Raw genomic sequence first — 20,410 nt, 5'->3', positions numbered from 1 at the left:
ATCTGTAGCTTTCAAATGATCTGTACTCGAAGCTTGGGGGGACCGTGCTTCGGGCTATTCAATCTCTGGACACCCGGAGTGAGAGCTGTGTTCGTATACTCGGCATTAAGTCAAGCTCGTTCAATGTTAGCGTTGGACTCCACCAAGGTTGTGCTTTGTCTCCACTCCTGTTCGTGATATTCATGGACAGGGTGTCAAGCCGTGGTCAGGAGGAGCGGTTGGTATGCGGATCGGCACCTCCAAGTCTGAGTCCATGGTCCTAGCTCTGAAAAGGATATGCAAATCCATCAAAGAACAATATGACATTGTAAAAACTTTATCCAGAGAATGTCATACAATAAAAGTGATAAAAAAGTCGTGAGTACTCATCAATAAAGTCAACATATAGACATAGATAAATAGCAAGCATTCTGGTACAAAGTTTGGTACAAAAAGGAAATTTCTTAGGTGTTTAAGAGCAAATGACAGTTATAAGCTGAAACCTATAAACGTTTGTTCCAAAAATATTTAATTATGCATAAGAGAATTACTTTTCATTGTTTTAGAACAAGGGCGGCACGGTGGCGCAGTGGGTAGCGCTGTCGCCTCACAGCAAGAATGGCCTAGGTTTGATTCCTGGCCAGGGTCTTCTCTGTGTGGAATTTGCCTGTTCTCCCCGTGTCTGCGTGGGTTTCCTCCCACAGTCCAAAGACATGCAGTCAGGCTGATTGGACGTGCTAAAATTGCCCCTAGGTGTGAGTGTGTGTGTGAATGTGTATGTCTGTCTGTCTGCCCTGTGATTGACTGGCGACCTGTCCAGGGTGTATCCTGCCTTCCGCCCAATGACAGCTGGGATAGGCTCCAGCACCCCACCGCGACCCAGAAGGATAAGCGGTTTAGATGATGTATGTATGTTTTAGAACAATTAGAGCAGACATCTAGAACAATCACTGGAAGAATAATCTATTTGAAAAAAACATATGTATATACATCACTTGTACTTTCTCCTGATGTACCTCAGCATGTTCTCATCACTGTAATCCTGCCTCTCTCAGCACCTTTCTTGCTTCATCTGCTAACTCTTTCAGGCCTTTTTGAAGCAGATCATGTGTCGTAGTGAAAGAGATGGCTGCTGCTGCGACGCTTGCAGCACCAGGAACCAAACTACCCAGAAACTCTCCTAATGCAGACGCTCCCATTCTGAGCACTGATGTTTGTACCTTGTTCCTTTAGTAGAGGCGACTTTTCCAGGGTCTTCAAATGTGGCTTATTCACTCGTTCTGAGAGCTTTTCTAGTGATTTGTCATTAAGCCCAAAGGCGTAGTAGCACTTTGTGAACAAAGTTGCCACAATGCTTGTATCACATGCGAATGACAGACCGGGCACTGGGGCCGCTGCAATTCCACCAGACAGAAGAGCTGCAGCCCAGACTGCTTTCTCAAACATTTTCACTTTTTTCTCCAGCAAAGTCACAGAACTGACTGGCACAGACAGCAGCAGAGCGTACTGCTCATGGTGTGGGAGCTCTGACAGCAGTGTGGCTACCAGCCAATCAAAATCAAATTCAGAAAGATCCAGGGTGGATATCAGGAAAACTTTGGGATTTCCGAATTCCTTTAAGTTCTCTTGGCAGTTTTGTCTGATTTCTGAGAGAGTTTCTTCTTTGTTGAATCTCTCCTTCTTCTTTCTTTTCTCTGACTAAATGTCGATGTCTATCTTTGATCTAATGAAATAAAACAGCTTTTTCCTTTTTTGGATCTCTTTGGCCAGCATGATGTCGTTCTCTCCGAACCTCTCTGATGAGATGATAAGGAAGAAATCATATTTGTCTATGTGCTTTTTCTTCATGTACTCATTTGCCTGGAACTTTGAGGTTTAACTGTAAATTTACAGTATTTTACTGGAAACTCTGCTGCCAGTAAATCGCATTTTCTAATATATTACTGTAAACCAATACACTGCTCTAAATGACCAAGAAGTCACTGCATGGGCTCAGAAACACTTCTGAAAACCACTGTCTGTGAAAACAGTTCATCACTGCATCCACAAATGCAAGTTAAAACTTTAAAACACAAAGAAGAAACCAAATATAAACAGGATCCAGAAACACTGCCACCTTCTCTGGGCCTGAGCTCATTTAAAATGGACTGAGGGGAAGTGGAAAAGTGTCCTGTGGTCCGACGAATCAACATTTGACACTATGTCCTCCGGGCTAAAGACCACTCAGCTTGCAGTGCACAGTTCAAAAGCCAGTATTCATGATGGTACAGAGGTGCATTACTGCACATGGCGTGGGCACATGTGTGAAGGCACCATTAATGGTGAACAATATATACATGTTTTGGCAACATATGCTGCCATCCAGACAACGTCTTTTTCAGGGAAGGCCTTGATTATTTCAGCAAGACAATGAAAAAGCACATTCTGCATGTATTACAACAGCATGGCACAGCATCCCAGCTTTTTTGGAAATAGGGTTGTACTTTTAATTGTTTTAAAAATTAGAACAGACATTTTGAACAATTACTGGAAGAACAATCTATCTGAAGAAAAGAGGTGTGCTTAATGAAGTGATCGGTTGACCACATTGCAAGGGAACTCAAAATTATTGGGAACATAAATATATTTCATTTTTGTGGTCTTCACTTTTATTTTTTCCTGATGTACCTCAGCATCTTCTCATCACTGTAATCCTGCCTCTCTCAGCACCTTTCTTGCTTCATCGGCTAACTCCTTTAGTCCATTTTGAAGGAGTGTACGTGTCGTAGTGAAAGAGATGGCTGCTGCTGTGACGCTTCCAGGACCAGGAACCAAACGACACAGAAACTCTCCTAATGCAGATGCTCCCATTCTGACTGCTGATGTTTGTGCAAGTTCCTTTAGTAGAGGCGACTTTTCCAGGGTCTTCAAATGTGGCTTGTTCACTCGTTCTGAGAGCTTTTCTAGTGATTTATCATCAAAGGCATTGTAGCACTTTGTGAACAAAGTTGCCACGATGCTTGTATCACATGCAAATGACACACCGGGCACTGGGGCCGCTGCAATTCCACCAGACAGAAGAGTTGCAGGCCAGATTGTTTTCTCAAATATTTTCACTTTTTCACGTGGGAGCTCTGACAGCAGTGTGGCTACCAGCTGATCGAAATCAAATGCAGAAAGATTCAGGGAGAATATCAGGAAAACTTTGGAATTTACGAATTCCTTTAAGTTCTCCTGGCAGTTTTGTCTGATTTCTGAGAGAGTTTCTTCTTTGTTGAATCTCTCCTTCTTCTTCTTTTCCTCTGCATGAATGTCGTTGTCTATCTTTGATCTAATGAAATAAAAGTTTTTTCCTTTTTTTGATCTCTTTGGCCAGCATCATGTCATTCTCTTTGAACCTCTCTGATGAGATGATAAGGAAAAAAATCATATTTGTCTATCTGCACTTTCTGTGATTGGGGGAGTCCTAACTAGCGGGTGGAATTGGAGACGACTAAATTAGGGAGATAATTGGGTTAAAATCCACATGAAGTACTTCCAGCTCACAATTTTCATTGTTCGAAATGTCATTAAGCAGGGCATAGATCTTATAGACCAAGAAAACTCAGATAGAGCTTCTTGTATGCTGGGCAGACAGGCAAAGCAAAACTCCCCATATAACAGCAAAGCACTTGCAGAATGGTTTAGCTGACACAAGGGTCGACACTAAGAGAAACAGGAAGAAACCTTGAGAGGAACCAAGACTCAGAAGGGGAACCCATCCTCCTCTGGTTGACACCAGCAGCATCAGTGGGGTCAGGTTGTGAGGGTGAGGTTTGCAGCAGGAGGCTCAATGGTGGTCAGGCCGGTCCAGAGGGCTGGCGAGCAGTGGCACCCAATCAAGGCAGAAGAGGCAGCAGCATCAGACGCACAGGATGAGCAGCTGTTCTATTGGTCTATTGTGTCAAATGCCGCACTAAGATCGAGGAGGACTAACAAGGACACATTTTCTTGGTTGAGAATAGTAATAGATCATTTACAATTTTCACTAGTGCTGTCTCTGTACTATGATGTGGCCTAAAACCAGATTGAATTTTTTCGTGTATTTGATTCCTATGCAAATAGGAACTTAATTGTTTTACTACAACTTTTTCCAAGATCTTAGATATAAAGGGGAGATTCGAGATGGGTCTATAATTTGATAGTTCGCAGGGATCGAGGTTCGCTTTCTTAATCAGAGGCCTAATTACTGCTAGTTTAAGAGATTTTGGGATGTATCCAAGGCTAAGAGAGGTGTTTATTATTGAGAGAATAAGCTTGGTTATTTCTTTCACTCAATTTCCTTGAGTAAACCTGTAGGAATCAGATCTAACATACAAGTATATGATTTTGCGGAAGAAATGATTTTAACTAGTTCATTTTCTTGGAGTAAGGTAAATGATTCCAGCCCCTCTGCAGGGATCATAATATTCTCAAGGTTGAGGCTAGCATTATGGGGAAGCATTATGAGGAAAATTTTTCAATTTTGTCACTAAAGAAGTTCATAAAATCGTTGCTGCTATAGGCTGATGGCATCTGGGGTTCACTAACTGTTTTGTTCTGTTAGTTTAGAGATTGTGCTGAATAGTAATGTAGGATTATTTTTATTGTTTTCTATGAGAGAGGAGAGATAGGCTGAGCGTGCTGTAGCAAGTGCTCTTCTATAGTCTTAGTCAGGTGCCATTTTCGCTCAAGTTGTCTGGCAGACTGTTTTAAAGCCCGAGTGTGATCGTTATACCAAGGGGCGAGTTTTTTCTGCCTTACTATTTTACTTTTTAATGGAGCCACACTGTCTAGAGTAGATCAAAAATTATCCTCTAAGAGCTTGGTCATAGAATCTAACTCAGTAGGATCAGATGGACAGCTGACAGAAGCTGATAATTGAGGGAGGTTTCTGATAAATAGACCAACTGTGGAGGAAGTTATTGTCCGCTTGACACAGTAACATGGTGATGAACGCATATTACCACTAAAGTGAATTTCGTATGAGATTAAGCAATGGTCAGAGACTGCTGTGCTCTGGGGGAGAATCATCACTGTGCCGGGACATTACTGTATACTGAGCCATTGACAGGACAGGCCCATTGAGCACCAGCTGGACACTACATTACATCTCCCCACTCAGATTACTAAGCACTGCCACTTTGTTTATTTGTCCACAAATATTGCACATTGCACTGTCACTTTGTTCATGCGTCCATGAATGTCATATTGCACAACTGTTAACATAGGTTATCATTTACAGTGCATAGTCTCAAGTTTATTCACTGGAGGGGCCGTGCACCACTGCATTGCCAACTGCATAGTATTTATGCAATTTACTTCTTTTGTATTGCACATTTATTTTTATTGTTGTTTTAGTATATTCTATTATTTATCTTTACTTTCTATTTATGCGTCTGTAAATACTGTAAGACAGTACTTTGCTAGGTGGGTTGGAGAGGAATGACCCATATATTTCTTGTCATATGTAGTCGCGCTGCTTTTTGTATATGACTGTGTCTGTCATGACTGACCATCCATCTTTAGTTTAGTCATTTACTCATAATGGTAATAAGGTAGTATTAGTTATTCTTTATTACTTACTGACATCACCATGGTACGTTAACATGCTTTTACTAAACAGGCTTTTGTACGGTTACAATCATTTTTATTGTTCATTGTCGAAATGCCGCTTGCGAGAGAACGCATATCGACTCTGGACTCTAGACTTACCTGTACTGACTCGGGACTTGAGATTTACTTCTCATCTCCAAGTCAGCGACTTGTTCCCACCTCTAGAAACTAGAGGAGTAAACACAACAAAAGACATTTTTCTCGTATGGCTTATTCTGTGATGGAAACACTGCTGGAAAATAAAAGCTGACATTCTGTGTTTTAGTCTGAAGCTCATTTCTTCATCTAGAATAAATATTTTATGAATACATAACAAAAATAACCCGTTTCACTGCATTGTTCCAATACATTTGCGTCTCACTGTATATAGTAATTTTACAAACTGCACCCTTCACGTTATCTATACTTGAAGCTTGTTTTGTCGACGATGTGGTGCAAATCTTGTTTTTATGTAACTGAAATAAAATTTAAAGGTAGATAAAACGCAGCTGTTGCAGATCTGTCTAAAATATTTTATTTATTATAAGCTATGTTTATACAGTTATGATACATCAAGGCTGTGAAAATTTCTAATAGTGTTAACTGTTCATGCTTTTTAGTTTTGGTGTAGATACACAAATCAACTAGAGAACAATATGATATTGTATAAGTTTATTCAGGGAATATAATCCAACCAACATGAAGAAAAAGACAAATTTCATATCAGTAAAATCAACATATAAGCTTACATTACAATTCTTAAAGGTACGAAAAGGAAATACCTTACGCATTTTAGAGCAGAGTGACAGTTACAAGCTGAAACCAATAAACCTTTACATTACAAAAATATTTAACTGTGCATCAGAGAAATACATTTAATTAGAACAATTAGAACAGACATTTAGAATAATCATTAGAAGAATAATATATTTGAAAAAAGAGGTGTGCTTAATGAAGTCACCGGTCGATGTGTGTGTGTGTGTGTGTGTGCGTGTGTGTGCGTGTGTGTGTGCATATAATCATTGCTTTTGAACCAAAACCTTGACATGGAGACATTTTTATATATATTGTTATACATTCTTTGATCTCACTAGCTGTCTTTTACATTGTATCAACATTTACTGAACTCATTAAGTTCAGAATGTTTTTTTTTTCTATTTTGGAGATGCAAGGTTTTGTTCTGATACTATATGTGTATGTATATATATGTGTGTGTGTGTGTGTGTTAATATATATACAACCCCAATTTCCAAAAATTTGGGACGTTTTGTAAAATGTAAATAAATGTGAATAAAAACTGATTGCAATGATTTGCAAATCTCACAGACCCAAATTTTCTTCACAATAGAACATAGAACACATATCAGATGTTGAAAGTGAGACATTTTACCATTTCATAAAAAAATATTAACTCATTTAGAACTTGATGGCAGCAACACATCTCAAACAAGTTGGGACAGGGCCGTGGCCGTGCGTAGCATCCCCACTTCTTTTAACAACAGTCTGTAAACATCTGGAAGTAAACAGACCAATTCCTGGAGTTTTGGGAGAGGAATGTTGTCCCATTTTTGTCTGATGTAGGATTCTAGCTGCTCAACACTCCTGGGTCTTCTTTGGGTCTTCTTTAGCACCTTCACTCTTCTTATGCAAAGCCATGCTGTTGTGATAATGCAGTATGTGGTTTAGCATTGTCCTGCTGAAACATGGAAGGCCTTTCCTGAAAGAGACGCTCTCTAGATGGAAGCATATGTTGTTCTAAAACCTCTATATACTGTTCAGCATTGATAGAGCCTTTCCAGATGTGTAAGCTGCCCACACCATAGGCACTAATGCAACCCAAGACCATCAGAGATGCAGGCTTTTGAACTGAGCGCTGATAACAAGCTGGACGGTCCCTCTCCTCTTGAGTCCTCAGGACATGCCGTCCGTGGTTTCCAAAAAGAATTTCAAATTTTGATTCACCACAGAACAGTTTTCCATTTTGCCTCAGTCCATTTTAAGTGAGCTTTGGCCCAGAGAAGACGGTGGCGTTTCTGAATTGTGTTGACATATGGCTTCTTCTTTGCATGATACAGGTTTAACTTGCGTTTGGATTGTACAGCGAACTGTGTTCACAGACAGTGATTTCTGGAAGTGTTTCTGAGCCCATGCAGTGATTTCCAGTACAGAATCATGCCTGTTTTTATGCCTGAGGGCCCAAAGATCACAGGCACCGAGTACTGACCATCGGCCTTGTCGCTTGTGTATTTGTTCCACAATTTTAGAACACAGTTTTTCACAGGTTGGTGAACCTTTGTCCATCTTTGCTTCTGAGAGACTCTGCCTCTCTAAAATGCTCTTTTAATACTCAGTCATGTGAGATAGTTGCAAATTCCTCCTCCAGCCGTTTTTTTTTTATTAGTACCACTTACTTGTCCAGCTGTTCGTTGCCCCGTCCAACTTTTTTGAGATGTGTTGCTGCCATCAAGTTCTAAATGAGTTAATATAATTTGTGAAATGGTAAAATGTTTCACTTTCAACTTCTGATATGTGTTCTATGTTCTATTGTGCAAATAATTGCATTCTGTTTTTATTTACATTTATTTACGATTTACAGTGTCCCTATATATATATATATATATATATATATATATACAAACACACACATAGATTTGTAATCTCTTTCTTGCTTCACTATTTTCTCCTGATTTATCTCAGCATGTTCTCATCACTGTAATCCTGCCTCTCTCAGCACCTTTCTTGCTTCATCTGCTAACTCTTTCAGGCCTTTTTGAAGCAGATCATGTGTCGTAGTGAAAGAGATGGCCGCTGCTGCGACGCTTCCTGCAACAGGAATCAAACTACACAGAAACTCTCCTATTGCAGACGTTCCCATTCTGAGTGCTGATGCTTCTGCAAGTTCCGTTAATAGTGGAGACTTTTCCAGGGTCTTCAAATGTGGCTTGTTCAATCGTTCTGAGAGCTTTTCTAGTGATTTATCATCAAGCCCAAAGGCGTGGTAGCACTTGGTAAAGAAAGACCCCACGATAGCCATATCACATGCGAATGACAGACCCGGCACTGGGGCTGCTGCAATTCCACCAGACAGAAAGGCTGCAGCCCAGATTGCTTTCTCAAATATTTTCACTTTTTTCTCCAGAATAGCCACAGAACTGACCGGCACTGACAGCAGCAGAGCGTCTTGCTTATGTTGTGGGAGCTCTGAATTTAGAGTTTTAACAAGCTCCTCAAAATCAAATGCATAAAGATCCCTGGAATTTATGAGGAAAACTTTGGGATTTCCAACATCCTTTAGGTTTTCCTCACAGTCTCTTCTGATTTTCAAGAGAGTTTCCTCTTCATTTATACTTTCGTCACTTGCAATATCAACATCTATCTTCGATCTAATGAAGTAAAACTGCTTTTTCCTTTTTTTGATCTTTTTGGCCAGCATGAGGTCATTCTCCTTGAATCTACTTGATGAGATGATAAGGAAGAAATCATACTTGTCAAACTTCATTTCCTTGATGTACGTCTTTGCTTTGAAGTTTGGGCTTCCGATTCCTGGCAGGTCCCAAAATACCACATTTGGCATTGTGGGATGTGTGTAAGGGGTTGGTTCAGTGGTGGTCTCAGTAACTCCAGCTTTAGCTGCTCCTTCATCCTTAACATTCAGATTTCTAAATGCATTGATAAAGGTTGACTTTCCTGTCCCTGATTCTCCAGTTACGGCTACATTGAGTGAGATATTAAACAGACTGTCAATCTGCTTTTGTGCTTTTTTAGTTGCTCTTTGTAAAGTGGGCTCTTCTGATGCCTGTATGGCTGCACTTTCATCAGAACTTCGGCTGGTCATTGTCACGATGTGGACACGGCAGGATGTCTTTGATTTCAGAAAATATTTTAGTGCCACAGTCAGCGTAGAGGAGCTCCAAATGCTGCCAAAAAGGAAAATGAACATTAAGAATGTCAGTGGTGGTAGATGATCTAAAGATGCCTCACGCATTGCAGTGCGGCTTACACAAGCATAACTATATCTGACCAACTGTGCTCATTAAAATTAAGAATTATTTATTGTTATTATTTATTACTTGTTTAATACTGTATCCACACTGTAAAAAATACCATAAAATTTACAGTAATTTACTGGCAGCAGAGTTGATAGTAAAGTACTGTGTATTCACAGTAAATATTTCACAGTATTTTACTGTACATTTATAGTACTTTACTGGAAACTCTGCTGCCAGTAAATTGCATTTTCTGTTATATTCCTGTAAATCAATACGCTGCTCTAAACGACCAAGCTTTTACAGTATTATCCTGTAAAATAACAAATAAGTATTTTACTGTACAATGAACACTGTAAATTTACATAAATTTCTTACAGTGCAGTGTTGTTATGTGGGAAATTATGGTCACATAGGGTTGGGTAGCATTACGTATTCAACATACAATACAAAAAAAACGTAACTTGATTCCATTACAGTAAAAATGATAAAAGGAAAAATTTTAATGATAAATGTCACACAAATCTTGGAGATCTGAAGAGGTTTTAGAGTTTTGGGAGGACTGGTTGATTACTTGAAGTAAATGACTACAGCCAATCAACAAACTTATAGTAAGAATTTTATTTTTATTGGCAAAACAAAAATCTGCAGCGTTCTTCTGAAGATATTTGAATCAGGTGTTTAACCTTGTTTTCAAAATCACCAGATTCTACAGCAGCAAACTGAGCCCCTTAAGTGCCACTGCAAAGAGAAAAATTGCAACCACATTGCTTTATCTCGCAATAGTTTTGCATTCCCTTGCAAAATCCACTGCATTTGCAAAGGAACTCTTTGAATTATTGCAAATGTGCGCAAAACTATTAGATTGCAAATTTTTTTTTATAGAATGCAAATTTAGATTTTGCGTGAGGAAATTGATTTTTTTAACATGGTCCTTTAGGGCCTTCATAGCAAAGTGATCTGATTTGGAAGTGAACTCTTTAATTCTTGTTTGTTGCTCCATAAAAGTACAGTTTGGCTTGCTTTTTGTTACGTTGCCAGATTTTAATGCTGATATTTCTTCTACAAAGTTTCTGTGGGCTACTGTAACCACTGAGCTGATTTAGGGACCTACAAAAGGTCTACAAATTACAATCATCAAAGTGCAAGCAACTGAAATTTTGGGAATTAGTTCAGGCCTTCAAGCAGATGCTGCTCTGTTTAATGCTGCTCTGTTTATCAGTAAATGCTTCCTTGTCCGTGTACTTTATTTGTATACATCTTAGCTCTCCCCACACTCATCTCTAGATCATAGCCTTTTGTGGGAACGTAACACTTAGAACTTTTAGTTCCAGTGTACCAGCATTTTTTCATTTTCTAGTTAAAATTACTCAGATTTTCTCCTGGGGTGCTGAGCTGAGCTGAATATATATATATATATATATACATATATATATATATAAAATGGCATGCTGTTTAGGAAATTATTTATATATATAACGACTGAAATATATGGAATGAAACCTGAGAAAATGGAATGAAAGTCTGAATATATGGAATGAAACCTGACGTCATCAAGGCACTAGCGCCATCTTGTGTTTTGGAAGAGTGAGCAGTGCGACGCTATGACTAAGTCAGCATGAGATCTGTGGCAGTGATCCTGAATAGTGAAGAGATAATTGACACCCTGGTGAACGCATGTACAGGCCAAAATAATACAGGTAACCATATTTAATACTGTTTTACCAATGAACATCATCCACTGTTTCACTGTGGAAGAATGCAGTGAACCTCACAGGCCAGGCAATTATCGTTAATTAGGCAAACGTTAATGCGGAAAAAGAAACCTACCTTCCACCTCACAGGAGCACCCGCAACAATCCCAACCCACAATCTTCGCCTGTTCACTTGAAAAGCCCCAAGGCTGTGCAGTGATAGCTAGCATATATATTACAACCGTAGATGGGTGCTATGTTAGGTACCCCCCACTGTCACCCCCGGAACACATCTAAAGTGGAACCCCAAAACTATACTCCATCCCTACAACCCCTCTTCCGACCCAGGAAGGTGACATTACAGCACTCTAGGCTGCTCGTGGGCTGCTCCTGTGAGGTGGAAGGGGTGTTTCTTTCTAGTATTATTTTGGCTCGTACATCCGTTCACCAGGGTGTTAATAACCTCCTCATCTGTACGGGATAATGTCACATATCGAAAAAACAAGATGGCGCAAGTGCCTCGATGACATCACATGACGTTCATTTCATATTCTCATTTTTTATTCCATATTTCGTTCCATATATTCAGATTTTTCAGTCATTATATATATAATTTATATTATGTATAATATATAATTTCCCTATATAGATATACACACAGTATGTGATAAAATATATATTCGATTCATGTTTTTTTATATATAAATATGTATATATACACAAATATATGTGTTTGTGTGTGTGTGTGTGTGTGTGCAGTTTGCCTGTTCTTCATGAAAAAGTCTCACTGTCTTGTTGAAGGTATTGTTCCTGTTTTATTTTATGATATGACCCAAAAAGGAAAATCCAAAAGGAACAGAAAGTAATCAGATTACATTACTTTAATATAGTAATCCTTTGGATTAGGTTACAGTTACTTTCTTAACAAGTAATCTGTACTGTAAAGTAACCCTCCCAACCCTGGTGTCACAGAGCCTTCATCTTAAGGTTCTTTGCTTCAGACTTGCCTTCTCTCACTCCTGCTCTGCCCTGCCTTATCTCTTTCATCATGTTTTGCACTGTGTTCACTGCATCGCTAGAACATTTTGTTTCATCAGGGCATTTGCATGCGCTCAGATTTGTTGGCTATGACTCGTTGTTTTTCCACATCGCTCAATTTCAGGTATTTTCTTATTTTCTTTTTCTTTTGTCTTAACTTTCCGTTTCATGTTTATGATCATGGGTTTACATGCGTTAACTCTACATGTTTAACGCCTTCTAGTTGTTATGAACGCAGTTCCTACAAAAACTCTAAAATACATACTCATGCACTTACGTCCAGCTGCCTCCAGGTCCTGTGTGTTTGTCAGTTCATAAAGACGTAACTGTTGTCCAGCGCTGTGAACATCAACAGCTCAATAAATGGGCTACAATAGAAAAGACAGTCAAACTGCAAAATCAGTCAAATTCACATAGAAATATCTACTCTTTTTAAGAGGTATATCAGACCAATATCTTCTGCTTTCACATCGAGTTCAGCATCATCAAGTAAATAATGATTAAAAATAAGAATTATTACTCACATAGAAATACAGCAGCCGATTACAGTCTCAGTAATGAGAATTTTTATTTTAATCAACGAGTTATTTTTATGTCGTTTTTCTGCAGTGTGACAAAAATCGTGATGTTGATTTACCGTCAAAACGAGATGCACACTCCTCAGCAGCCTGTAGGGTTTGAAACAGGAAACTGAAATGTGGGGGTAAAATATGGTGCTCAAATGGGTGTGGCTACAAAGTAGGTCTGGTCTTTTAAATGTTGATCAGAAACGGAAATGGCATAGAGTTTATTATATTAATAAATTATGAATAAATATAGAATTATATTAATAGTATTTTAGGTACACTCAGCAAGCTCTCTCAAATTACTGAAAGAGGAAGTGAGGGAAGTGATTGATTCTGTTTGTGGACCAAGGTGTCTTTGAACTCTGTACCAAATTCAGGTTAAAACGTGAAGAAGCTTATTGACAATTTCAGAATCCAATAAAAAATTCAGAGACAATAAACCTGACAGACTTCATTACCTTTTTAAAACTAAAAATAAAAGCATTGCATTGAAAGTGCACATTAGTGCTCCTGTGTTATGCTTGTGAAGACAGTTTGCCTTTGCGTGGAAAACACATACAGGCCTTTGTGGGCTGTGACAGGGAAGTTATCTTTCTGGTCTAGCATTGTCATGGGGCTATTTAACTTAAGCTTCTGGATGTTGTCTTCCTCCTTGTGTCCTTGTTTCACCTTAATCACGATTGCTACTTGTTGCATTAAATTTTCCCAACCAACATCTTTGCAATTTGCAGTGTGCATGAGAACATAATCATATATAAAGTTACTGTTAATAAACATTTGCAGAAAAAAAGTATAAGAAATAATTTGTTCAAAATAGCTTGCTTCAGAGGTTGTATTAACTTATTTTCACTTATTATAATGTATACTTTTTTATATTAAGTTATAATATAACTTCATATATAATATATATTATATATATATAACATCACATATAATACATAACTTCATATATATTACATTATATATGAAGTTATAGTGTTTTAGCCCACACTGCTTTTTAAATGAGGCACAAAACAGGGCAGCCACTCAAAACAGAGCTCCTTTACATATATCACTCTTAAAGGCCCAGTAACAATGTTTTGATAGTTTCCTGTAGATTCTTTGTAGATGCTCAGTCTGTCTTTAACTAACCTTCAACCAAATAAAGAAATAAAAAAACACTGAAAAGCGGTGCTCCATGGGTGAGCATTAGGTGTTGGCCTGCATCTAGGCCTGCTAAGAGTGGCACCTTGTACCTTTTATAGCCGCCTCTTCACACTGAGGACACATCACCAGGCCCTGGCCGGTCTGCTGTCCACCTCAGGTGCAGGCCATAGAGCATTCCAGAACAGGACATCATTCGAATGTTACACACACCCCTCCAGGCCACGGTCTCACTGCAGGAGTGGAGGGAAGCTTCTGAACAGGACCCAGTTCTCTCTCAGCTCTGCATGTTCCTCCAGGATGGCCTCACAACGTCCCAGAGGGAGCAGGCTGTGCTCTCTGCAGTCAAAGAGGGGCTTTTCTGCTGGAATGGGTGAGTGTGGCATGTGGGCTGTGCACATTCATGTCTGGTGTGCTGAGTGTACATGTTTTGGCTACTTCGCATGAGGGTCACCTGGGTAGTGTAAGGCTTGGTGGTCAAACAGACCATCCGTCTCACTGTGCTACACTACAGGGCCACAGCACTCAACTATGGGTCTCCCAACTTCCCTCATGCTCGGCCGAGAGCTCCAGTAGTCATTAATGTTCATGGATGTAACTCTCCTTTTCACTGTGATACGCTGTGAACAGTAATCACTGGTTTTCACTGGTAACAGTGACTCAGTGTTACTCTGATAGGCTTCTAACAGTAGTCACTGGTTTTCATTGGTTAATCTAAACACTTCTTCACAATGACAGGCTGTTTTTTACTCAAATTTTAGTCAGATACTTTATTTGAAAAATATCTAACCATGAAGGAATCATAGTATATGAGTATGATTTTTATATATGCACATGTATGTATAAATACATATATATATATTTATATATATATATATATATACCTTTGAAAAGAAGTAGGGTCAGAAAGACCTATAAAATGGATTTTCTCATTCTGAAATCACAATGTTACTTCAAATTTAGCATTCAGAAATGAATGTCATAGGTATGATAGAAATGTAGGAATATTACACAAACTACATATTTTGCAAAAATAATTTTGAAAAAAGGCTGAAAGCTAAAATTTCATATTTTTCTCCTATAAGTTTCATCTAGAACATTCATATATCAACATGCCATTATGTTATGACCCGGTCTAACTGACCCAGAGAAACCTCCGTGTTGCCCCATCTCACACATACAACCAGTTTTGCAATAATAACAAACTGGTTTTATTTTCTTCAAGAGTTCAAGGCCTTAGGTGGAGCTATCGCTTTAGAAAATGAGAGCAAATGGAAAATTTGGGGAGGAAAGGGAAAAATAAACAAAACAAAGCTAAAGATTTAGGTAAATTAAACTTACCTAACACACAAAAGAAAAGCTAATACAATTTCTTACCTAACTGCCTGACTAAGGCAAACCAGGAGAAAACAAAAATAACCATTTCTCCCAAAAAGAGAGATTATATGTAAGAGTCTGTGAGCAGCCTTATTAGCTCAGTGTTTACAGTGTACTTCATTGAATGTGCTACAACATCTTTATGAAAATCTCAACAAGCAACAAAGCATCAATACGCCGTACACCAACATTCAAGCTCTCACACAGACACAGCTCTATAGCAGAAGCTCTTTCAAATGACTGGTCAGGAAACCGGGAACACAACGGAAGCCATGCCAGACGCAAAGCCCCGCACTTCCCTCTGGACGTCCTGCTTTTGTAGGCGGCTCCACCTGGTGGTGGCTTAGTGCATCTCCCTTCTGTTCTGTAATCAAAACAGAAGAAGACACACTACACAAAAAAACATTATGACCCACAGGGTTTAAACAGTTACTAAACAGGCTTTAGTATGGTTACCATCGTTTTTAGTGTTTTGTGTTGAAATGCCATATGCTGAAGAACGCACACTGACTCGTTTAAGACTCTGGGCTTGGCTTGAGACTTGCCTGTACTGACTCGGGACTTGAGCGTCAAGACTTGAGACTTGCTCCTTACCTGCAAGTCAGTGACTTGTTCCCACCTCTAGAAAACAGAGGAGTAAAAACAACAGATGACATATTCCTGTACGGCTTATGTTGTATGGAGAACACTGCACTTTAGTCTGAAGCTCATTTCTTCATCTAGAATAAATATTTTATGTATATATAACAAAATATCCCATTTCACTGCATTGTTCCAATACATTTGCTTCTCAGTGTATATAGTAATTTTACACACTGCAATCTTTAAGCTTGTGTTGCCGATGATGTGGTCCAAATCTTGTTTTTGAGTAATTGAAATAAAAACTGAAGGTAAAAAGGAAGCAACTGTTGCAGATCTGTGTAGAATATTTTCCAAAGTTATGTTTATGCAGTTATGATACATCAAGGATGTGAAATATTCTAATAGTGTTTACTGTTCATGCTTTTTAGTTGTTTTGGTGTGGACACACAAATCAATGAGAGAACAATATGACATTGAAAAAACTTTATTCAGAGAACGTCATACAATAAAAGTGAAGAAAAAGATGTGAGTACTCATCAGTAAAATCAACATGTAAGCATAGATAACAAATCACAAGCATTCTGGTACAAAGTTTGGTACGAAAAGGAAATTTCTTAGGCATTTAAGAGCATAAATGACTGTTATAAGCTGAATATTATAAACCTATATCTTACAAAACTGTTTAATTGTCCATCAGAGAAGTACAACCCCATTTCCAAAAAAGTTGGGACGCTGTGCAAAATGTAAATAAAAACAAAGTGCAATGATGTGCAAATCATTTAAACCCTATATTGCATTGAAAATAGTACAAAGACAACAAATCAAATGTTGAAACTGAGAAATTTTATTGTTTTTTGAAAAATATTTGCCCATTTTGAATTTGATGCCAACAACACGTTCCAAAAAAGTTGGGACGGGGGAAACAAAAGGCTGGTAAAATTGTGTAATGCTAAAAAAACACCTGGTGGTTTATTGACAACAGGTCAGTAACATGATTGGGTATAAACAGAATATCTCAGAGAGGCTGAGTCTTTCAGAAGTAAAGATGAGGAGGGTTCACCACTCTGTGAAAGACTGCACCATCATATAGCGCAAATAGTGCAATTCAAGAATAACGTTTCTCAACATAAAACAGCAAAGAACTTTTGTTTTTCATCATCTACAGTACATAATAACATTAAAAGATTCAGAGAATCTGGAGAAATCTCTGTATGTAAGGGACAAGGCCAAAAATCAGTATTTGCTGGCCGTGATCTTTGGGCCCTCAGGCAGCACTGCATTAAAAACAGACATGATTCTGTAGTGGAAATCACTGCATGGGCTCAGAAACACTTCTGAAAACCACTGTCTGTGAAAACAGTTCATCACTGCATCCACAAATGCAAGTTAAAACTTTTAAACACAAAGAAGAAACCAAATATAAACAGGATCCAGAAACACTGCCACCTTCTCTGGGCCTGAGCTCATTTAAAATGGACTGAGGGGAAGTGGAAAAGTGTCCTGTGGTCCGACGAATCAACATTTGACACTATGTCCTCCGGGCTAAAGACCACTCAGCTTGCAGTGCACAGTTCAAAAGCCAGTATTCATGAAGGTACAGAGGTGCATTACTGCACATGGCATGGGCACATGTGTGAAGGCACCATTAATGCTGAACAATATATACATGTTTTGGCAACATATGCTGCCATCCAGACAACGTCTTTTTCAGGGAAGGCCTTGATTATTTCAGCAAGACAATGAAAAAGCACATTCTGCATGTATTACAACAGCATGGCACAGCATCCCAGCTTTTTTGGAAATAGGGTTGTACTTTTAATTGTTTTAAAAATTAGAACAGACATTTTGAACAATTCCTGGAAGAACAATCTATCTGAAAAAAAGAGGTGTGCTTAATGAAGTGATCGGTTGACCACATTGCAAGGGAACTCAAAATTATTGGGAACATAAATATATTTCATTTTTGTGGTCTTCACTTTTATTTTTTCCTGATGTACCTCAGCATCTTCTCATCACTGTAATCCTGCCTCTCTCAGCACCTTTCTTGCTTCATCGGCTAACTCCTTTAGTCCATTTTGAAGGAGTGTACGTGTCGTAGTGAAAGAGATTGCTGCTGCTGTGATGCTTCCAGGACCAGGAACCAAACGACACAGAAACTCTCCAAATGCAGACGCTCCCATTCTGACTGCTGATGTTTGTGCAAGTTCATTTAGTTGAGGGGACTTTTCCAGGGTCTTCAAATGTGGCTTGTTCACTCGTTCTGAGAGCTTTTCTAGTGATTTATCATCAAAGGCATTGTAGCACTTTGTGAAGAAAGTTGCCACGATGCTTGTATCACATGCGAATGACACACCGGGCACTGGGGCCGCTGCAATTCCACCAGACAGAAGAGTTGCAGGCCAGATTGTTTTCTCAAATATTTTCACTTTTTCACGTGGGAGCTCTGACAGCAGTGTGGCTACCAGCTGATCGAAATCAAATGCAGAAAGATTCAGGGAGAATATCAGGAAAACTTTGGAATTTACGAATTCCTTTAAGTTCTCCTGGCAGTTTTGTCTGATTTCTGAGAGTTTCTTCTTTGTTGAATCTCTCCTTCTTCTTCTTTTCCTCTGCATGAATGTCGTTGTCTATCTTTGATCTAATGAAATAAAAGTTTTTTCCTTTTTTTGATCTCTTTGGCCAGCATCATGTCATTCTCTTTGAACCTCTCTGATGAGATGATAAGGAAAAAAATCATATTTGTCTATCTGCACTTTCTGTGATTGGGGGAGTCCTAACTAGCGGGTGGAATTGGAGACGACTAAATTAGGGAGATAATTGGGTTAAAATCCACATGAAGTGCTTCCAGCTCACAATTTTCATTGTTCGAAATGTCATTAAGCAGGGCATAGATCTTATAGACCAAGAAAACTCAGACAGAGCTTCTTGTATGCTGGGCAGACAGGCAAAGCAAAACTCCCCATATAACAGCAAAGCACTTGCAGAATGGTTTAGCTGACACAAGGGTCGACACTAAGAGAAACAGGAAGAAACCTTGAGAGGAACCAAAACTCAGAAGGGGAACCCATCCTCCTCTGGTTGACACCAGCAGCATCAGTGGGGTCAGGTTGTGAGGGTGAGGTTTGCAGCAGGAGGCTCAATGGTGGTCAGGCCGGTCCAGAGGGCTGGCGAGCAGTGGCACCCAATCAAGGCAGAAGAGGCAGCAGCATCAGACGCACAGGATGAGCAGCTGTTCTATTGGTCTATTGTGTCAAATGCCGCACTAAGATCGAGGAGGACTAACAAGGGCACATTTTCTTGGTTGAGAATAGTAATAGATCATTTACAATTTTCACTAGTGCTGTCTCTGTACTATGATGTGGCCTAAAACCAGATTGAATTTTTTGTGTATTTGATTCCTATGCAAATAGGAACTTAATTGTTTTACTACAACTTTTTCCAAGATCTTAGATATAAAGGGGAGATTCGAGATGGGTCTATAATTTGATAGTTCGCAGGGATCGAGGTTCGCTTTCTTAATCAGAGGCCTAATTACTGCTAGTTTAAGAGATTTTGGGATGTATCCAAGGCTAAGAGAGGTGTTTATTATTGAGAGAATAAGCTTGGTTATTTCTTTCACTCAACTTCCTTGAGTAAACCTGTAGGAATCAGATCTAACATACAAGTAGATGATTTTGCGGAAGAAATGATTTTAACTAGTTCATTTTCTTGGAGTAAGGTAAATGATTCCAGCCCCTCTGCAGGGATCATAATATTCTCAAGGTTGAGGCTAGCATTATGGGGAAGCATTATGAGGAAAATTTTTCAATTTTGTCACTAAAGAAGTTCATAAAATCGTTGCTGCTATAGGCTGATGGCATCTGGGGTTCACTAACTGTTTTGTTCTGTTAGTTTAGAGATTGTGCTGAATAGTAATGTAGGATTATTTTTATTGTTTTCTATGAGAGAGGAGAGATAGGCTGAGCGTGCTGTAGCAAGTGCTCTTCTATAGTCTTAGTCAGGCGCCATTTTCGCTCAAGTTGTCTGGCAGACTGTTTTAAAGCCCGAGTGTGATCGTTATACCAAGGGGCGAGTTTTTTCTGCCTTACTATTTTACTTTTTAATGGAGCCACACTGTCTAGAGTAGATCGAAAATTATCCTCTAAGAGCTTGGTCATAGAATCTAACTCAGTAGGATCAGATGGACAGCTGACAGAAGCTGATAATTGAGGGAGGTTTCTGATAAATAGACCAACTGTGGAGGAAGTTATTGTCCGCTTGACACAGTAACATGGTGATGAACGCAAATTACCACTAAAGTGAATTTCGTATGAGATTAAGCAATGGTCAGAGACTGCTGTGCTCTGGGGGAGAATCATCACTGTGCCGGGACATTACTGTATACTGAGCCATTGACAGGACAGGCCCATTGAGCACCAGCTGGACACTACATTACATCTCCCCACTCAGATTA

General features: G+C 39.1%; 1 protein-coding gene and 3 pseudogenes across 1 annotated transcript; all 4 read right to left on the bottom strand.

Moving 5' to 3' along the window:
• Window positions 1–1,010: 1,010 nt before the first annotated feature.
• Window positions 1,011–2,280, bottom strand: LOC118819747 (annotated as a pseudogene).
• Window positions 2,281–2,661: 381 nt separating this feature from the next.
• LOC118819746 lies at window positions 2,662–5,574 on the bottom strand (annotated as a pseudogene).
• Window positions 5,575–8,278: 2,704 nt separating this feature from the next.
• On the bottom strand, window positions 8,279–9,406 carry LOC118820505 (interferon-inducible GTPase 5-like). The gene has a single exon (XM_036588869.1). It carries the CDS (start codon window positions 9,404–9,406, stop codon window positions 8,279–8,281), a length of 1,128 nt encoding a protein of 375 aa, XP_036444762.1.
• Window positions 9,407–17,969: 8,563 nt separating this feature from the next.
• LOC118819745 lies at window positions 17,970–18,694 on the bottom strand (annotated as a pseudogene).
• Between the last annotated feature and the right edge of the window lie 1,716 nt (window positions 18,695–20,410).

The sequence above is a fragment of the Colossoma macropomum genome, unplaced genomic scaffold, assembly GCF_904425465.1.
Source record: "Colossoma macropomum unplaced genomic scaffold, Colossoma_macropomum, whole genome shotgun sequence".
In the NCBI taxonomy this organism is placed as follows: Eukaryota; Metazoa; Chordata; class Actinopteri; order Characiformes; family Serrasalmidae; genus Colossoma; species Colossoma macropomum.
The sequence above is the reverse complement of the archived record's forward strand: the minus strand, read 5'-3'. Positions and strand labels throughout refer to the sequence as shown.